This window comes from Apiospora kogelbergensis (genome assembly GCF_038363985.1).
Source record: "Apiospora kogelbergensis strain CBS 113332 chromosome Unknown utg000009l_segment0_segment0, whole genome shotgun sequence".
NCBI lineage: Eukaryota > Fungi > Ascomycota > Sordariomycetes > Amphisphaeriales > Apiosporaceae > Apiospora > Apiospora kogelbergensis.
The window spans coordinates 257170-275514 of record NW_027117426.1 but is presented as its reverse complement, the minus strand read 5'-3'; the positions used below and the strand labels follow the sequence as shown (position 1 = coordinate 275514).

Genomic DNA, 18345 nt, shown 5'->3' with positions numbered 1-18345 from the left:
ACTGGGGAAGTGGTGAACCAGTCAGTCCCCACCGTCAGTCATGTCGACCCGTACATACCGTTTTTGGGTTGTCGCAACTTGCAAAACCGTACGCAGCCAAGCAAATGGATCAATGCCCATCCCCCAAAGGTAAGACAGGCATTGCGTCTGCCACTCGCTCTTAGTGTTTCCAGTGATAAGCGTAACCCCGACACCTACCACGCACCCGATAAAACAAGATGATGCCCAGTAAGTAAGCAACCGGCGTGCGCCTCAACTTGCATACTCCCCGTCGACTTTTGCTTGGCCGTGGTCTCGCATGCAGAGAATCTTGTTCCTATTTTCGTCCTTCTTGTCTGTCGTTACACTTCTCGAGTGCTGGCTCGGAGGAAGAAAAAGACAAACTCTCATTTCCTTTCTGCTGTCGTTCCTTCTTCTCCTGATCCTTCCTGTCTTTCTCAACGTTTGTTCCAACGGCCATCAAAGCTTGATGGGTCATTAGCCCCGAGGACTATCACCAGTTTACACTCCTTATTCGGCATTTTCCCTTCCCGCTCTTTCGTTATCTCCCTACCCAGTATGAAGGCGTTTATAGACAACGTGTCGCAAACATCGTACGTGTCGGCAATTGTTGCTCGAAAGAGGCTCTTGTTCGGCGTGTCGCTAGTGTTTCTAATCCTCATCGGTAAGCTATAACCTATATATATCTTTCTTGCGCACGGCATACCTCTTCCCGACCTGCGCTGCTTCTTTATGGACAGTAGTAGTAGCTAACTTATGCTCTTGTCCGGTTCTTAGCCATATCGTTGACGGAAACTGAGGACCCCAACTGGACCCACGGCAGCGGCCGGTTCTCACACCTCACGGCGCAGAATGGCACGCTCTTGAACGGCACCACCTTCCCCTTCGGGTCGGGGGCCCGATGCGGCTGGGCGCCGGCTACCAGCGGCCGGGGTACGAGCGGCCGCTGGCCAACGGGTTGGCGCTGCGCATCATGGCGATCGGGGCGTCGACGACGCGGGGGGACGAGGGCTTCGACAACAACGGGTTCCGGCGACCGGTGCGCGAGTGGCTGACGGGCATCGGCAACCCCGTCAACTTCGTCGGCCCGCACCGCGTCGGCAACATGACGGACAACGACCTCGAGGCCTGGCCCGGCGCCCGCACCGAGGTCATGCACCACCGCGCCGAGCACTCGCTGCCCCTCCTGAAGCCCAACCTGGTGCTGGCCAACCTGGGGTCCAACGACTGCTTCCAGGACTTCGACATTCCGAACTTCTACAAGCGCTACTACCAGTTCGTCGACTACGTCTTCGCGGCGTCGCCGCGCGCCACCCTCGTCATGGGCACGCTGCTGCCGACGACGGAGACGGCGCGCTTCAACGCGGGGGCGCGCGTGGTCGAGGTGAACCGGCAGCTGCGGCGCCTGCACAAGATCCTGCAGAAAGAGAAGCGGCCCGTCGTGCTCGCCGAGATGATGGGCCCCGACGGCATCCACCCCGAGAACCTGGGCCCGGACCTCATGCACCCCAACGACGCGGGCTACGAGATGATGGGCCGCATCATCGTGCAGGCCATCATCGAGGCCGACGCCAAGGGCTTCCTGCGGCCCGCCGAGCCCGTCTACGGCGTCCTGCAGGACGGCGACGTCGAGCGCCCGCGGGACGACGCCGCGCGCGCCGCCGCCGAGGCCCACCGCGCCGACGACGAGGCCGCCCGCGAGGAAGAAGAAGCCGCCGTCGCGGCCATGGAGGCGGAGCTCAAGCGGTACATGGCCGAGGTCGAGGCGCACCAGCAGCAGGCCGCCCTCGCGGCCAGGAGCGACGATCCGCCGCCGCCGCCGCCGTCGCTAGCATGATGTGGGAGACGAGGTATTGGGGTTGACGGGAAAAGAAGTAGATGGGTTATACGGCGTTCTGGGTTTCCTCGAGATGGCGAGCAGCGTTTTAGTCTGCCCCAAGAAGCTCGAGGTGGGGGTTTCTCGCCCAATGGTGGACTAGACATGGATACAGCTAGAATACCAAGTAATTGAAAAAAAAACGCTATTTTCTCTCGCTCGAGATGTTTTCTGTTTACCGGTCTCTTTTTGAAGGTGCAACACCAATGCCCATCCCTGTATTCCCTGTATTGAGCAGTGGCCGGACACTGGCTTCCTTATTGGTAGGTTTGCCTGTAGTTTAGCGAGCGAATTCCCCGCCCCACCATCTTTAGGCCTGTGGTAAAAGAGCACTGAATGATTAACACGAACGGGATTCAAGCTCGTAGGCAACTGTGCCAACCAGCATCTAGGACGGATCATACGAAAATGACGAATTCATCGTGGGGTTTGGCGTTCCATATAATCATGCGTGTAGGGCCGCACATAGAGAATAGTCGGTGCAGCCTGCTGTCAATCAATGTCCGGTCCAACCCGATTGCCCAAACTACCACGTCTTCGGCCCCAGGTCGAGATTCCACGTGAAAGGGGATATCCGGACGGCTGGCTGGCTGGCAATTTTACCGACGGGCAGCAACCAAGCCCCCAACCCCGTCGTCGGTCGGGGCATCCCGACACGTCTCCATCGGGAAACAACCTGTCCCAGATCAAGGCCAATCTCGTTGACGCAATCCACAAGTGTATGTACGTATCGGCCAATTCGCTCCGGAGCCGGCTAGATGAAGCGAAAAGACAGAACGGCCAGCGCCCCATGCTGGCTCTCTGCCTACCACACCCCCGCATTCTGGGGGCCCTGCTATGGTGACATGCTCAGTGGGCAGCCCCCGATGAGATCTCACATCGCAGTGCTCGTCTGGGCCGGAATAGAAACCTCCCATCAACTACCCATTCACTCTCTTGCGCTGATATGAATTGCTGGGTTGCAAGGTCAATCGGTCAAATCTCTTCTCCTGCCATCTTCTATGTATCCATTGTTCACGTCGCTGCTGCTGCTGCTGCTGCTGCTGCTCTTTCAGTCGAGTTCCACCATCCCCACCCGGGACCCTGGCGACCCAATTTCAGAGGGCTGCTCGTTGCAGATTACCTGCATCTTGGCGGCGTCCCAAGATGGATAGCATCTCGTGCAACTAATTACCAAGATGGTGGGAAGGCTTCGGGGTTTGCCATGTTCTGCCCAGCGCCCCCGAGCACGCATGCATGCCAATGGCGGAATGTCACCTCAGCTTCTGCTCGACCAGGTTTTCCTGCTTCTGCCGCGAGGGGATATAAGGCGGTATAGACCTTAGAGGGCAATTGATGGGCAGCACTCCGCGTCATTCTTCACATGTTATACTTACATAGTAGTAGTCGCCGCCCTCGAGAAGGTCTCCTGATTGCACCCAGCGCAGTGAACAACACCCACCAGCGAGTCATGGCCAACACCCTGGCTGGCATCACTTCCTTTTGCAGCAAGGCACTATTCAGTCAATTGTCCACGCTCCAGCGCCCAGGAACCTTTTGATCTAAGTCGTATCAAGTGATTACCTGGGGACCGCCCACACTCCGGTCAAGAAGAAGGAGATGTCCGTCGAGGTTTCCTCCCTGGAGACGAGATGATTCTGAAAGTAGACTGGTCCCAGAGACCTTCCCTATGAAGAAGGGCAAAAGTCCCCAGCGTCCCAAGACCCGCATCTGCCAAGAGCGGGTACAACTGTAGATCTATTTCCCCGACAGGTGCGAAAACAAAATCACCAGAAATTTCGTATGATCAACGACAGCAGCAGAACCCTGGAGATGGGTAGCTCGTGATTGGGGAGGGAAGTTAAACGGTGTGGGGAAGGGAGATATGCAAGATGCGGCCAACAAGGAGCAAGAGGCGTGGAGTCTAGAAGGCATCCCACGTTTTCCCTTACCCCCGGCAGGTTTGGCAATCGGACATTCCTATATAGCGACCGTCACCTGCCGCTCGGTGCTTGCTGCGAACGGAGACTGCTCCGGTAGTCGTGCGTGTGTATATGCGGGCACGTCGTCATTGAAATTGTCAGGGAACAAGCCTTGTTACTCTCTTCTATACTACCTGCTCCAGTCGCTCGTTTCCACGACCAACTCCTCGACTCACTGAGGGTGTTCGGTTCTTCTAATCCTCTCTCTCTCCCTGCAGAAAAAAGAACACATACATACCATCGACGACAGACAGGCCAGATCCATCGCCCACGATGCGCCTCTCCGCCGCCCTCGTCAGCAGCGCCGTCGCCACGGCCGCCAAAGCGCTCGGCGACGACTGGACCAACAACTCGACGGCGCCGATCGAGCAGGTGCCGGCGCCCTGGGCGCTGCACGGGACCGTGTACAGCGTGGCGAGCGTGCTGCCGCCGGGCGAGCTGCCGGCCAAGGCGTACGGGCCCCTGGAGCGCGCCGCCCCCGGCTACACGACCGCCGCCGAGTACGTCGGCCTGCTGGGCATGATCCAGATCATCCGCTACACCGACAGCCCCGTCGGCCCCTACGACGAGCTGCTGATCGTGCCGGGCTACTTCAAGTACGCCCACGTCGACGCCCAGGGCCGCACAACGGAGCGCCTGAACCCCTCCATCACGCGCATCTACGTCAGCCAGAAGTACACGGCCAGGAACGGGCGGCTGAGTGAGTAGTCGTCGCTATACCCCCAAGCAGAACACTTTGCTGCACTACAAAGGACGCTTGTGTGTGTTTGTGTGTGTGCGTGCTAACCAACCCCCCAACAGACTGGAACATCCCCAAGCACCTCGCCAAGTTCGACTGGACCGACGAGCCCGACGGCAGCACGACGGTGAAGGTGTACCCCTTCGACACGACGGGCGACGCGGCCGAGTCGGGCCCCGCGGCGCTGCCCTTCTTCCAGACGACCTTCACGCCGGTGCTGGGCGGGCTGCCGTTCAGCACGGACCTGTACGAGTGGATCGGCATCAACGCGACGCTGGCGCAGCCGCCGCTGCCGGGCAACGCCGCCAGCCGGTACGGCGAGCTGGCGGGCACCGCGCGCTGGCGCGCCGTCGTGCCCGGCCAGGCCTCGCGCCGCTCCAGCCTCGGCCTCTTCGACATGGACCAGGGCCGCGGCGACCAGGTCGGCGACACCGGCCGCAACCCCGTCGGCGACGAGTTCTTCCGCAACTTCTGGCCCGGCACCCCGGGCTTGGCCTTGGGGCTGAAGATGGAGAACGCCGACATCTCGTTCGGGGAGCCGGAGATCTGGGGTTGAGAGAAGCGACGAAGGCGGAAAGAAGAGAAGGAAAGAATGTAGTAAATCTCGATCTTACATTCTACTGTTCCGGGCCTAGGATAAGCCGTCGCCCTCCCCCTATTTATATTCATTATCTCGAGACAGAAACCGCCATCCTTTGGGTTCGAGTCTGTTTGTTTACTATGCCCCAATAGCTTGGTGGCCACATACCCCCTCCCCTGTCCATAATATTTATCACATATACCACGTATCTATATATATATACCCTTCTTTGCCTCGTGATCAAGATCGTGTGTCCTGGCGTTCGTTTAACTCGGGTTCTCGCATCCCCACCATGCCAACCGACAGGGTGCTTTGCCCCGGCGTGAGGCGCGCCATGAGCGATTTCTCCGTCGCGCTGCGCGAGGGGCCGCGGAACATTTCCCGCTCGACACCGTTGTAGCATCCTAGGAGCTCGTAGAGCATGCGCTCCCGGTCGATGGCGCGCCGCAGTCCCACTTTTGCCAGCGCGGCTTCCGTGGCCCGACGCAAGGTGTCGTACTCGACGGCCTGTAGGGTGGCCTGGTCCCAGCGGATGCGCGCGGGCGCGCCGCGCAGCAGGGAGTTGGCCATGGCGGGGTCGCGCGTCAGCTCGAGACAGACATCCTCGAGCAGGTCGTGGTCGCTCAGGAAGTCGAGCAGCTGCAGGCGCGACAGCGGCGCGAGCAGGGCGTCGACGCGGCCCTCGCGCACCTGCGTCTGCACGCCGATGACGCAGCGGATCTCGTCCAGGATGTCGTGGCACGGCATGGGCTTGAAGGGGAAGACGACGCGGTCGTAGCCGACGCGGCGCCGCCAGAGCACGTTGCCAAAGACGGACGACGCGATGCACGGGATCAGGATGACATAGCCCCACCACATGGTGGCGCTGATCAGCGAGCCGGCCGAGGCGACCAGCACCGTGACGCCGTAGACGACGGCGTAGACCTGGTGGTTCCAGAAGCACCCCCGGGCGCGCTTCAGGACGGGCGGGTCCCGCAGGCGGGCCTCGACGGCGTTCCAGCGCTGGTGGCCGAGGCGCCACAGGTAGGCGGCCCAGCCGGCGTTGACGAGCCCGTAGAAGGCCAGGAAGCCGTTGCCCACGTAGCCCGAGAGCAGGTTGCTGGCGTCGAAGATGCGGCGGTTGTCGCCGCCCGCGGGCGCGATGAGCGTGCCCACGCCCACCATGAAGCCGCCGAAGCCGCCGATGGCGTCCATCAACGCCCGGTCGATCAGCTCCCACCCCAGCTCGCCGCGGTTGACCAGCAGCCAGGCGCGGATGTGCACGATGCGGCACTCGGCCTCGTCCTCGCTGCCGCGCCGCGCCTGCGCCCCGGCCAGCTCGGCGTGCAGGTACGCCCGCTCGCGCCGCAGCAATTTTAGGTTGTGCCAGCTCTTCCGCAGGTCCCACATGGCGATGCCCGAGGCCAGCACGATGAGCACGCCGCCCGTGATCATCAGGGCGACGGCGTAGGCCGGCACGGGCCGCTGGTTGAAGACGTTGGCGGGGAAGTCGAGGGCGTTGAAGAGCTCGAGCCAGCCAATGATGAACATCAGGTCGTTGAGGCGGCGGGTGCGGGTTTCGGCGACGTACGTCTTCTCTTTGTTGCCTTTTCGGGACGACAACACGAGCTGCACCGTGGTAGTAGTCTTCCCAGTCCCAGCCTCGGCATCGGGACTCCCGGCGGCGGCGACAGTGGTGGTGGTTGCGGGAGTATGCGCCATCACGGTGTTGTCGGACATCTCCGCCTTCCTCTTCCTGGAACCGAATCGAGGTCGTATTTCGGGAGCATGGCTTGGCGACCTAAAGATGGTCTTGGCTTTCTTTGTTTCGTTCTCCCTTTCCTTTATATTCGGGCCGGATCACTGGAATGTTTGGGGAAGGGGCATGGCGTGCGTTCGGTCTAAGGTAACGTCGGACAGAAAGGTTGGGCCGGGGATTCGGGAGATTGGGGGCGTTTGCTGGACAAAGCGACAAAGGTTTGATACGAGGCTGCTTGCCTAGTTGGCCATGTGGTCGGTTGCCGTGTGTAGTTTGTTTTGGTCTTTGGGGGTCTTTGTTGATGAGGATGAAGTGCTAGGGGTCTTAGGGGCGCCGAACTGGATAGCCTTATCGGTGCGTGCAGCAGAAAATGATGTCATTTCCCCTGACAGGCTCAGCTCGGGACTCGGGGCTTCGTCCTAGTGGTCTTCCTTTCCTCCTCCACTCGCGCGTTGCGTGTTGCGTGGTGCGTGGGTATGGGATTGAATGGATGGATGGATGGATTGGGATGGCCATCCATGGGGGGGTCTTTTGAGGAAACAAACATCGCAAGTGACAAGTGACAAGTGACAAGTAACAAGTGATAACATGCCGACCGGCAGTTGAAGCGGATCCATCGGGGAAGCTGCATGGGAAGCTGCATGTGTGGTGCAACCATTTCAACAAACCAAACAACAAGCAATTGGTTAGCTGCATGCCCTGAACATGCCCTGAGGCCCTGGCAGCCTACAGCCTGGATGCATGTACGATAGGAACTCGCTAATCCATCCACTGTTGTCCATCCGTCATCCTGGTCCGGCTGCTAGCACGTTATGTAAGACGAGAGGACATGCCGCATCTGGCCACGTAATGGTTAATTTCGCTCTTCTCTCTGAACCAAGGTTGCCAGAGTCGAGCTCGACTAGCAGCCACCAAAGAACTGGGGAGCAATCTTTTTCTGGTCACGCAACAGGACGAAAAGCCTGAGTGATGGCCTGAGAGTTGGAGAGAGTCGGAGAGTCGGCCAGCCCGGGCGGTAAATAAGTGTCGCAAACAAAGTGCATTCTGAGTAAGCGCCTACCTGCAATCTCTGCTACGACAATCTCGACAATCTCGACAATTTCTTTCGGCCGGGTTCGGCTCTCGCCCCGACCACCAACACCAGTCAAAAACAGTCACAGCATACGGAGTATATCCTCCACAAGCATCCCCCTGGCTCTCCGAAAGCAGAGCTGCGAGCTGCAGGCTGCACGACATGGCAAGCCAAGGGATGCGCACTGATGCTTTCCAGAGCTTACGTCTTGCGATCCGAGCTGACAGGGACCATGCCTGCAGCTGACACGGTGCCTGCAGGGTTCAGGCGTCCATCCACTTCTCAGCTCCTCTGTTTCCGCTCTGTCCTGCTCTGCCTCCTCCGTCCACCCGCCCTCCTGCCGAAAATTAACTGGGCGACGTGTAGAACCCAGAGAACCACCATGTCGGGCTCCCATGGCTAGCACCAATTTGGACGCTAACCCGGCGCCGTTGGGCACGGCATACACGAACGAGACGAAGCTACCACGGCCTCCAGGTCGCCTGCAATGGCGCCAGCACTTCTCTTCTCCGCCGTTTCGGCTCTGTCTAGAAGCCTTCTAGTTACACGCGAGGCCATCAAGTGCCCGAAGAACCACGTGTTTTGGCATGTGTACCTGGCCTTCAGAGCCTAGAGAACCCCACGGGACTCTCTCTCTGCTCAGATCACCATGCCGAAACAAGAAGGCCGTCCTTCGGTCCCACACCCGTCTCTGCCGACATCGTCCAGCTTCTGCGCCAGCGTCATGTGGTCAGAAATCTGGTAACAGGGTTGCCCGCCGTAATGCTCGCTGTCATCCTCTTGGCGTGACAGACAGCGTATCCATCGCTGCTACCACATTCCGCTGCCGCCCGAGGTAGCCTTTGGATGGAGCAACTCTCAGCTGCCATGCAAAAAAGTGTCATGACTGGAGCAGATCCGAGGAACCCCTCCGAGTGATCAGAGCTGAGAGAGAAGAAAAAAAACAGAGACCCCGGTGCCTGCCGTCCCGTCCACCCAGCGAACGAGCGAGCCATACGTTCGTTACGCATGAACGCAAGGGGGCCTTGTTTGAGCTAAGAACTGAGAGAAGCCCTCTCCTTGGCGGCCGACTCCTCCTCCATCTCCCACTTCTGCGTTCTAGAAGGGCAAAAAGGTCGGGTCTGAAGTAGGCCAGGGCTCCCCCGTTCACCCTCTACAGAATTTCCGATACATTTCCGCCTCCGTCCTGCCACTTATTATTACTACTGCTCGCACTTGTCATCTGTCATCTCGAACTATTTGTTGGTTACTGTTCTTAGTCGACGTTGACATCCCGCCGGCTCATATTCGCCAGTTTTTGACTCGTCATATTCGCTTAGGCTTCCCGACAGTCTGGGCCCAGAGTTTAATTCCCCGGATCGACGGTGACGTGCATCGTTGCTTTTTCCTCATTTTGGACGAGAGCCGCTTCCTTGCATGAATGTCGGCAGTTGAGACTCACGGTTCCCAAAATAGACGCTGAATAACCACGCCAAATCTACGCAGTGTTCGAGGCGACATTAAGGAGCACCACTATCACCGACCACGACGACAACATCGTCGGAGCCTATCGATCCAGTTCGTTGAATAAGAGGCTGCGGAGCACAGAGAAGCCTGCAATGCCTCGCTCTGGGCTGTTCCCGGGGGCACTAACCACCAACAGTACCTCGGGCAGCGGCGGCAGCAGCATCAGCGGCAGCAGCTCGACGCGGCGAAAGTCGACCAGGGATGACGCGGCGAGCCTGGTAAGCAAAGCGTCGTCGTCGGGGGCGAGGGCGGCGGCGGCGGCGCGGGGGGGCAGTTGGACGACGACCATCGCGACCAACGAGTCGGGCGGCGACCGGGACCTGTACTTCATCTCGCTCAACCCGCTGGCGCCCGTGACGGTGGTGATGCTGCACGTGCTGTTCAGCTCGCACCTCGACTGGGCGCATATCTGGCCCAAGATCTCCGAGTACCACCTGCTCATCCCGGACCTGCCGCAGCACTCGCGCTCCAAGCACGTGCGGCCTTTTTCCTTTGCCCTGGCCGCCGACCTCATCGCCGACATGATCCGCACGCACGCCCACGACGGCCACGCCCACGTCGTCGGCATCTCGACGGGCGGCTACATCGCGCTCGAGCTGATCCGCCGCCACCCGGACGTCGTGCAGACGGGCTTCATCTCGGGCGTCTCGTACATCCAGGAGGGCATCATGAGCCTGTCGCGCCAGTACCCCAAGATGATGTACCTGGGCCTGTCGGCGCTGCTGTACTCGCCGTCGGGCATGCTGCTCAAGGCGACGGGCTGGGCGCCCGAGCTCCAGAACGAGGAGCTCCTGCGCGAGATCCGCAAGAACACGACGTCGAGCCTGTCGACGGCGGGCGTCGGCGACACGCGCCGCTTCGGCCGCGAGGACGTCGCCGGCGCCGGCCAGCAGAACAAGCGCGTCGCCGTCTTCGCCGGCGGCAAGCAGGACCCCCTCGAGGGCGTCCGCGAGGTCGGCCGCCTGCTCCGGTCGCTCGGGCACGGGCCCGGCGAGGAGACGCGCACGTTTGTCGTCAAGAACGCCATCCACTCGTGGAACCTGCAGCTGCCCGAGCTCTTCGCGCAGTGCGTCCGGGCCTGGATCGAGCGACGGCCCATGCCCATGGAGGTGGAAGAGATGACGTAGGAAGGGGAAAAGAAAAGGAAGCAGGCAGGAGGAGGAACCTGGCGTACGGCGTGCGGGTTGGCTGGATGGTAGCATTCTCTGGTGGACGGCTCACGACTTGATGTCCCGCGACGTTATGCATTGCAAGGGGTTCAAAAGGATCTCTTCCACCACTGGACGGCGGTTTTGGGGGGTTTTCTTTGTTTTCTGTTATCTATGATACCACGGCATTTTTATTTTCTTTTTTTTTCTACTTTTAAGATACCACAAACAAGCTTCCTTGGTTTTAATAGATACCATTTCCGTTCAGACACTTACGGCAGTTGCAGTTGTACAGTATACCATTGGTGTGTCCATGTCTCCCGGTACATTCGAGGGCAGGTCACTATCGAGACCCATTGTCCACTGTACGGGCAGAGCAAAAACCGGCGATAGAAAGAAAACATTTTTGGGAACCTTGGGTAACTTTCACCGCCAGAGGTTTACGGGCCAAATGCCCAATAGTATCTACTTCGCTTTGTATTGATTGTGATGGGAATCGTAAGGGCATCCCTTAACCCCTCACCGGCCGAGTGGCCTCTCTGCCCTGCTTGCTGAATGCCACGCAAGGTGAGACACTCAGGCTCGCTCAATACGGCATGTATGATATTGGAGGAGGCCCCCTTGCTTATAGTGGATGGTGTTATTTCTGAGTTGGATACAGAACCCGACTAACTGAAATCGGACCGACTCCGAGCGCAAGAGAGCCAGTGGGTGGTGGATGGCGGCTAGGTTTGAAGAGACTAGAATAGTCCGCCCCCCCCATGGTATCCATCCCCGCCCCGAACGTTATTTTCTCGTTATCTGTCTGTATTATACGGGTGTCGGCTACATACCTCTGTTGAGTGGTATAGCAAGCGATAGCCGGGGGTAGTAGTGGCATGTGATTTTCCTCGTTCCCATCCGTCCATCGGACATTGGACGCGATGCCTGCTGCTGGGGTGTTCGTCATGAGCAGCATACTGCATTGGGACGCAGCTGCCGATCTCGGTAAGCCTTTCTCTCCGAGACAGGGAGGGGTGCCGCACTCCGAGATAACTTGGACTGTGGACAGGGGTGGCCATAACATGGAGTGAATTGTCTGCCCGAGCTTATCTACAGCGTCGATGATCATGGCATAGACAAGTTCACATTTTCGGATGGTGTGTGCGTATTTCATTCAGGTCACGGTGAAGAAGAGCAACAATCGGCAATACAAAAGTGCCTGATGCTCAGGCTGCTAATTATTCAAGTATCTCTGCAGTTACACATTATTTCCGTACCACGTTGTCGGCGAGCTCCATATGCACTAATCAACGGACTGTGCTACACGTACATACAGCTGGTGTTGTTGTCCAGTATTAGCTGATCTGCGACTCGTGGGCCTTCAGGTACATCGCTAGTAGGATCAGGGCCGTTCAAGCTGGAATGGTTATCCAAACCAAGTAGAAGCCCAGCGGACACGTCCCAGTTGTCATTGCACACTGTCGTTTGCGCGCACACCACAGGGACGGGGGATTTGAATAACTTGAACTTTCGGGTGGGCTCTACTAGCTTCTCCTTTATCTACTTTGCTGTAAAGTAATGGCTCCCATGTGTGCAAATATAGTATTCTTGAAACACCTAGTCATGTTTATGGGATGACAGATATGGATAGCAAATGGGAACAATAGTGGCCTCTCATGAAGTAGTTTTCTTCTATGTCTTTAGCTTTATTACATATCTACTTACAATTAATAAAGGGCACGAGATCCTGGGGACTGGTTGGTATGTCTTCCCTGTAGACACATCCATCCCATCCTTGAAGATATAATAGTCTATCTCTTAAAATACAAACAAGCCCGTGCCAGTCAGTTGTGTCCCCCCTCCTGTCGGCGCCCCCGCCGTTTCTAGAGGCCCCCTTGGCGCCGCTCGTGCGGCCGGCGCCGACGCTGTCCGCGTCCTCGGGCTGCTGGACGTACATGTCGGCGCGGTTGTTCTCCTCGCTCTCCTTGGCGGCGTTGTACTTGCGGAAGGCGACCTCGACGAGCACGCCGACCTCGTGGCGGTTGCGGCCGATGATGCCGACGGCGAGCAGCGCGTCCGTCTCCTCGATCCAGTCCTGCAGCTTGCGGAACCCGACCTGGTCCTTGCCGAGCTTCTGCGGCTGGCCCGACGACCGGATCAGCGCCAGCACGCCCGCCAGCGCCGTGTTGAGCGCGCCCAGCACCGTGATGGTGGTCGAGTAGCGCGCCGCGACGGACCCGAGCGCGGTGAGCGCCGCGCCGATGACGACCTGCGCGAAGTAGCACAGGTACAGCAGCAGCGTCATGACGGTGTACAGCGTGCTCTTGCGCGACGCCTCGGCCAGCACGCTGCGGTAGATGCCGATGGCCTGCCGCCGGCCCTCCTCGAGCGTGCGCGGGCTCAGCACCGTCGCCGACGCGTCGAAGGCCGGGCCGCGCACGGGCGGCAGGTAGTTGATGCCGACGGCCTTGCGGAAGATCAGCAGGTTCTCGTCGTTGGACGCCCGGATCCCCAGGCCCGCCGGCGAGCCCCACGTGAAGCTCGTGTCGGCGCGCGCGTGCCGGATGTGCACCGGGCTCTCGGGCGTCTGCGAGTCGTGCGCCGCGGGCTTCGGCTTGCCCGCAGACGACCCTGTGGCGGGGGCGGGCTGCGACAGCGGGGGTACTGCTGCTTTTCCGGGCCCGACGTCGGTCGCGACGGAGGGTAGCGGGGGCCGGGCTTCCTTGGCTGCTGTGGATGACATGGTCACGGAGTATGTGAATGAAACCCACAGATGTAGGTGGAGATGGGGGAAGCTCGTGGATAGAAGAAGGAATAAGTTCTAGGTTATGTGCGTTGATCTAGAAAGTCAGATTTATAAGGTTTTGTCTCTGTTGGGATCATACCTTGACATTGAACCGAAGTGCCAAAGAAAAAGAAAGAAAGGAAGTTCTAGGTTATGCTAAGCAAACCAAGTCCTGCATGCTCCGGCGTTACATCCTACGTCGGTGGGTATGCGAACATTATATACTCTCCTAGAACGCAGCTGCACCCCTGACCTTGATAGGGCTGAAAGGGGGGAAGAAGCAACAACCAACGGGGTCACCACCAACGAAAAACGAAGCCACGGCCAACGATAGTCACAACACCCATTCTCTGGGGTCTGACTCAGATTGAGGCTACCAACTATCAAGACTCGCGTGAGCAGCTGCGGCCAATCCTTCTAAGCCCCCACTGCGAGCGTGTGTAACAAGACCAGGCAGATACTCTGCAAATGGGCGTCAGTCGCTTGACAAAGAAAACAGCATAATGAGGAAGTAAATCCAGTTCAAAACCCTTCCTCGGAGTATCTGTCGTTTTTGTGACGGCAAAGATACGAGTGAGGAGGGATCCTATATCGACCCCGTGCACAACGACCCTTGTTGGGATCCCACCCCTGACAGCGATAATCGAAACCCCAGGGTCTGATAGGCAAGTTTCCCACGTGGGCAAGTTATTGTCTCGGCGTATGGTAGAGTTGGGCCATCGTATACGGTGTATGCAGTATCGCCTTTTGCAAAATAGATCAAGATTACTATCGTAAGCTGACAGTGGTGCTGATCCTTTCTCGATTTCGGTGAGGTCCTTTCGCGTGTGGCTTGGCAGACGGGTTGTGCATGTCGATGGGTGCTTTTTCTTGTAATACCGTGACACACCCACGCCACCCCCCAGATGGCCCGTCTTGAGCCTGGTAAAGAATGCGGACGAAAAAGTCGCTTTGCACACCGTCCCCATGTTATGCGTGACTTGATCCTTTCGCATCTGAGCCAATCCCGGTAATTTCCCGTCCCCTATAATTATTCCCTCCGGTTCTGCTATAGAGCACGTGGTCAAACGTTGGGGGCCGGTGAGTCCTGAGTTCACATCCAGTCCCTCCCAATACCGGTGCCTGCTACCCAGCTTCAGATATAAGCCGTCTGTCAGATTCCGCATCATCACCCCAGAGAGAACTTTGACGATGATGCAGTTGCAATTCTGTAGGTGATTTCCAAACTTTGCATCCCAGAGTTTGGCGACCTCTATGGCTAGGCTCGCACTTCATCGCATGGTAGGTCTTTTCTTCGTCTTGTTGATATGAGTCCGTACTGACACGGAATCTACAAGGGAACGCACAACATGGTGATCTAATTTGACATGCTCGGCGTCGGAATTTATGTGTCCCTGAGCCCTTTTGTCTGATGAAGGACCAGATAGTCTGGGATACAGGAGAGATCAGGAATCACTGTTCTCCCTGGCGAGTGGTTCAGGACACACATCTGGGCCCTGCCACCCGCCGCTTCCATCAAAACCGCGGGACAACGAGACAACAGTTTTAGTCCAGCGATTGTCCGAGATGGCGCGATGACCGGCTCTTCCGTTGGTGCCCGGCGTTGCCAATATCGTTGTCTTTGTAGACTCCCGCGATTTCGGGTCAGAGTCTACGTGCTTCATACGGTTCTCATGATCATCGTGTCCTGGACTGTGATGGCCGGGTTGCCTACACCCATCGACCGCAAGCATCGGTTTTGTTTCCCGTGTCTTGCAAGCACCGAAGTAAACCCATTGGTTACAATCTCCGAGTTTCAAGGCAAAGGCACGAAGAGGAACCGACGTTGCTGTATCTGACTGTATCGCTCGGATTCAGAATGGCTGGGGTCAAGTCGGAGTTGCACATATCGACCCAACACCAACGACCATGCCTTACTTCCTGCCATCAGGTATGTTCTTTTCCCTAAACACCGTACCTCTCCAAGTTTTGAACATTTATCATCGGGTCTGCTATACCCAGTGCAAACTCACGAAGCTTGCCTGACCTACGGACAGATCATAGAAAGAGGCCAAGGTGTAGCGCAGCGAAAAAGGAAGTCGGGGGTAAAATGCGCACCAGCCTCCCTTCGGACAAGCAAGCATCCCTTAACCGTGGTAGACCATGTACGAAGAGTCCCAAAAGCAGTGACTGACTTGCCAATTCCGAACCGCTCACTTGCAATCCCCTAAACCATCATCATCATCAGCAGCAGCAGTGGTAGAAACCGCCCCCGCTCTGTGCCGTGAGCTTCACCGTCACCGGACCTGTAAAAGCCCCCTCCCGCCCGCCAACCCATCGCATCCTTCCCCCTCCTCCTCCTCCCCCTCCAACGCATCGCCGCGAACACCCAAAAATACCGCCAAGACGCACACCAGCACCCCGCCGTACCGACTCCGCCAGCTCTGCTGCCAAACACCCCCAAGCGCCCCTTGCGTCGCCGATACCCGCTACCGAGTCCATACGCATCGTCTCTCCCCCTCCCGTCCCTGCCGCGGCGGCGCGAACATGCCCAAGCCGCTGTCCTCGCTGGAAAGCGGCACGAAGTCGTAGCCGCCCGACGTGTGGTTCAGGACCACCGCCCCCGCGAACAAGTGGCCCGCCGCCCCGGCCGCCGTCGTCGTCGTTGCCGCGTCCGCCGGCGCTCCTGCGTCTGCGTCCGCCACGAAACAGTCGCAGTACGAGGCCCGGATCGCGTCGCCTTGGCGGGTGTAGTGCAGGGGCACGGCGATGACATCCTCTCCGTCATCCGCGCCGGCTGTTGTCGGTATACTGCCAATACTACTACCGGTGCTTTCCGTCGTCGTCTTCTTGGTCTCCTGCGTTTCGGAGCCTCCGTCATGTGCCGCAGTAGCAGTGCCGTCGTCGTCGTCGTCGTCGTGGATGAGCCAGACGTGCGTCGTGTTGTCCGGGTAGTGGCAGACGCAGTGGTCCCCCGGAGGGGCTTCGGCCGTCTTGGGATGGTACATGATTTGCATGCAACGAGAATGTACAGACAGATGATTGGAAAGGAAGTCAGTCAGTCAGTCAGTTTGCCACGACGTGGCGGCGATAGGATGGATAGAGCGAAACTCTGTCCAAGAAACGAGAAAGAGATTCCAACAAGATCGAATTGCATTTATTGTGAATGGGCGAGTGGGAGCTGGAGCGGCTCGTTATGGGAGAGCGCATGTCAAGTCAAGTCCATCCATCCCTGTTTAGTTCCTTTTTCTCAGACTATTGAGGGCGGGAATGCACTCTTTAAATTAAATTTCCAAAAAGCCCGTCGCGCCTGATCCGCGGCGAAAGACGGACAAAACAGCTCATTTGAGACGCGGGGATCTTGCTTGTCTGAAGTGGCAGACGTAAACAACGTGGCAGATCAATCAGGTTCGGCCTGCGCGTTGCGGTGTCTCATCTCGTGGGCTATTGCTATTCGAAGCCCTGAAGTGCCACCAACGAGCTACTTCTGGTGTCTTTAGCAACCTCGGTCATCAAAAAGAAAAACGTAAGAACGTGAAATCTTGTGGTATCATTATGCCTTTGGCCAAAGAGCCGTGGCCGTAGTCTTGGCGTATCGTACAAGCCTTGTAGTGTCCAGCCGCCTTTCCTTTCTCTCCCTCCCTCGCTTCCGCCTCTCGTCCAATCAATTTAGAGCCCGGGCAACAAACGGCCTGTGTGTGTGTGTGTGTGTGTTGTATATCACCCGTATCGCCTACCGCCTGCCCGGCAGACCCGGCACGCCCACGTAGCGCTCCTCGCGCTCCGTGAGGAACATGACCTGGACCCAGAACTCCTTGAGGTCCTTGTCCCACCAGGTCCAGTAGCGCTCGCCGGTGCGGTCGATCTCGCGCGCCTGCAGCTTGAAGCCGCACGTCTCGTAGGGCTCGGCGGCCACGAGCATGTACTGGAAGTTCTTGTCCGGGGGTCGTCGACGCGCTGCTCGAACGCGCTCATGAAGCGGACCTTGGGGACCTCGTCGCTGGAAATCTCCGGGTACTGCAGCTGGAACAGCAGCCCCTGCTGCCGCGTCACCTGGTCCCGCACCTTGGTGATCTTGTACCCCGGCCGCCCGATCTTGACCACGTTGCGCTTGGCGCCGCCGAGCCCCAGCGCGCCGAACCCGGCGCCCACCACGCCCACCGGCAGCCCCGTCCGCTCGTCGATCTGGCCCTTGCCCTCCTTCTGCTCCTTGGCGGCGCGCCGTGCCAGGTTGGTCTGGTGCTTCTTGCCCTGGGTGTGGGCCAGGTAGGAGCCGTCGTTCTGGTGTACCGTGAGGCACAGGCGGCACTCGAAGGAGCCGACGTGGTTCTTGAAGAAGTAGGGATCCTTGTCGAGGTCGATGGTCTCGAGGGCGAGCTTTCGCAGGCGCTCGCGGCGGTCGGCCGTGGTCGCGCTGCCCGAGGCCACACCGCCGCCGCCGAACTTGGAGCCGGCGCGGTTCTGGTAATCCATCTTGGGATCTGGGTGGTGTTGTTGTTTTCGAAGGCGATTGAGGAGGAGCTCGTCGCGAAAGAGCTTTAAGCTTTGGTTGTAGTGTCCCGAGGGAGATACTTGCAGTCGTATGCAACGTCGGTTCACGTCGGACTTGGTATGGGTATCAAGATGGCAATGAATTATCGATTCCAGCAATTGGAATATGAGATAGAGAAGGCTGATGAAATACCGAGAAGCTGAGCTAGCAAGGTGACAAGGTGAGCAAGGGTTGGATAAGATAGCACGGGCTAGACTAGTGATGAGTGGGGCCTGCAGGTGTATGCATGTAGCGCCGTTTATGCGTCTACCCAGAGTGACAGCGGCATCTATAAGCTGGCCAATCTACGGAGGAAGCACAATTTCACTATTCTGTCTGTCATCATTTATCGCGGGCCAGATCAAAGTCCGATTCCATCTCACATTGGGCAAAGTGATGGTGTACCATGTTGGAGTATGTGCATTACAGACAGAGCCCTGGTGGCCAG

The 18345-nt window shown here is 58.3% G+C and overlaps 7 protein-coding genes across 7 annotated transcripts; 3 read left to right on the top strand and 4 right to left on the bottom strand.

Annotated features, from left to right (window-relative positions):
* Nucleotides 1-558: 558 nt before the first annotated feature.
* Nucleotides 559-1837, top strand: PG998_013118 (carbohydrate esterase family 3 protein; the record flags this gene model as incomplete). Its single annotated transcript, XM_066879934.1, has 2 exons — nt 559-664; nt 801-1837. 2 exons carry the CDS (start codon nt 559-561, stop codon nt 1835-1837), a joined length of 1143 nt encoding a protein of 380 aa, XP_066724073.1.
* A 2273-nt stretch (nt 1838-4110) lies between these two features.
* On the top strand, nt 4111-5132 carry PG998_013117 (uncharacterized protein; the record flags this gene model as incomplete). The annotated part of the gene is made up of 2 exons (XM_066879933.1): nt 4111-4537; nt 4639-5132. 2 exons carry the CDS (start codon nt 4111-4113, stop codon nt 5130-5132), a joined length of 921 nt encoding a protein of 306 aa, XP_066724072.1.
* Nucleotides 5133-5396: 264 nt separating this feature from the next.
* Nucleotides 5397-6857, bottom strand: PG998_013116 (uncharacterized protein; the record flags this gene model as incomplete). Its single annotated transcript, XM_066879932.1, has 1 exon — nt 5397-6857. The coding sequence occupies one exon, from the start codon at nt 6855-6857 to the stop codon at nt 5397-5399; it is 1461 nt and encodes a 486-aa protein (XP_066724071.1).
* A 2980-nt stretch (nt 6858-9837) lies between these two features.
* Nucleotides 9838-10599, top strand: PG998_013115 (uncharacterized protein; the record flags this gene model as incomplete). Its single annotated transcript, XM_066879931.1, has 1 exon — nt 9838-10599. The coding sequence occupies one exon, from the start codon at nt 9838-9840 to the stop codon at nt 10597-10599; it is 762 nt and encodes a 253-aa protein (XP_066724070.1).
* Nucleotides 10600-12319: 1720 nt separating this feature from the next.
* On the bottom strand, nt 12320-13345 carry PG998_013114 (C6 transcription factor; the record flags this gene model as incomplete). Its single annotated transcript, XM_066879930.1, has 1 exon — nt 12320-13345. The coding sequence occupies one exon, from the start codon at nt 13343-13345 to the stop codon at nt 12320-12322; it is 1026 nt and encodes a 341-aa protein (XP_066724069.1).
* Nucleotides 13346-15855: 2510 nt separating this feature from the next.
* PG998_013113 (uncharacterized protein) lies at nt 15856-16374 on the bottom strand (the record flags this gene model as incomplete). Its single annotated transcript, XM_066879929.1, has 1 exon — nt 15856-16374. One exon carries the CDS (start codon nt 16372-16374, stop codon nt 15856-15858), a length of 519 nt encoding a protein of 172 aa, XP_066724068.1.
* A 725-nt stretch (nt 16375-17099) lies between these two features.
* On the bottom strand, nt 17100-17839 carry PG998_013112 (splicing factor 3a subunit 2 protein; the record flags this gene model as incomplete). Its single annotated transcript, XM_066879928.1, has 2 exons — nt 17100-17300; nt 17351-17839. 2 exons carry the CDS (start codon nt 17837-17839, stop codon nt 17100-17102), a joined length of 690 nt encoding a protein of 229 aa, XP_066724067.1.
* Between the last annotated feature and the right edge of the window lie 506 nt (nt 17840-18345).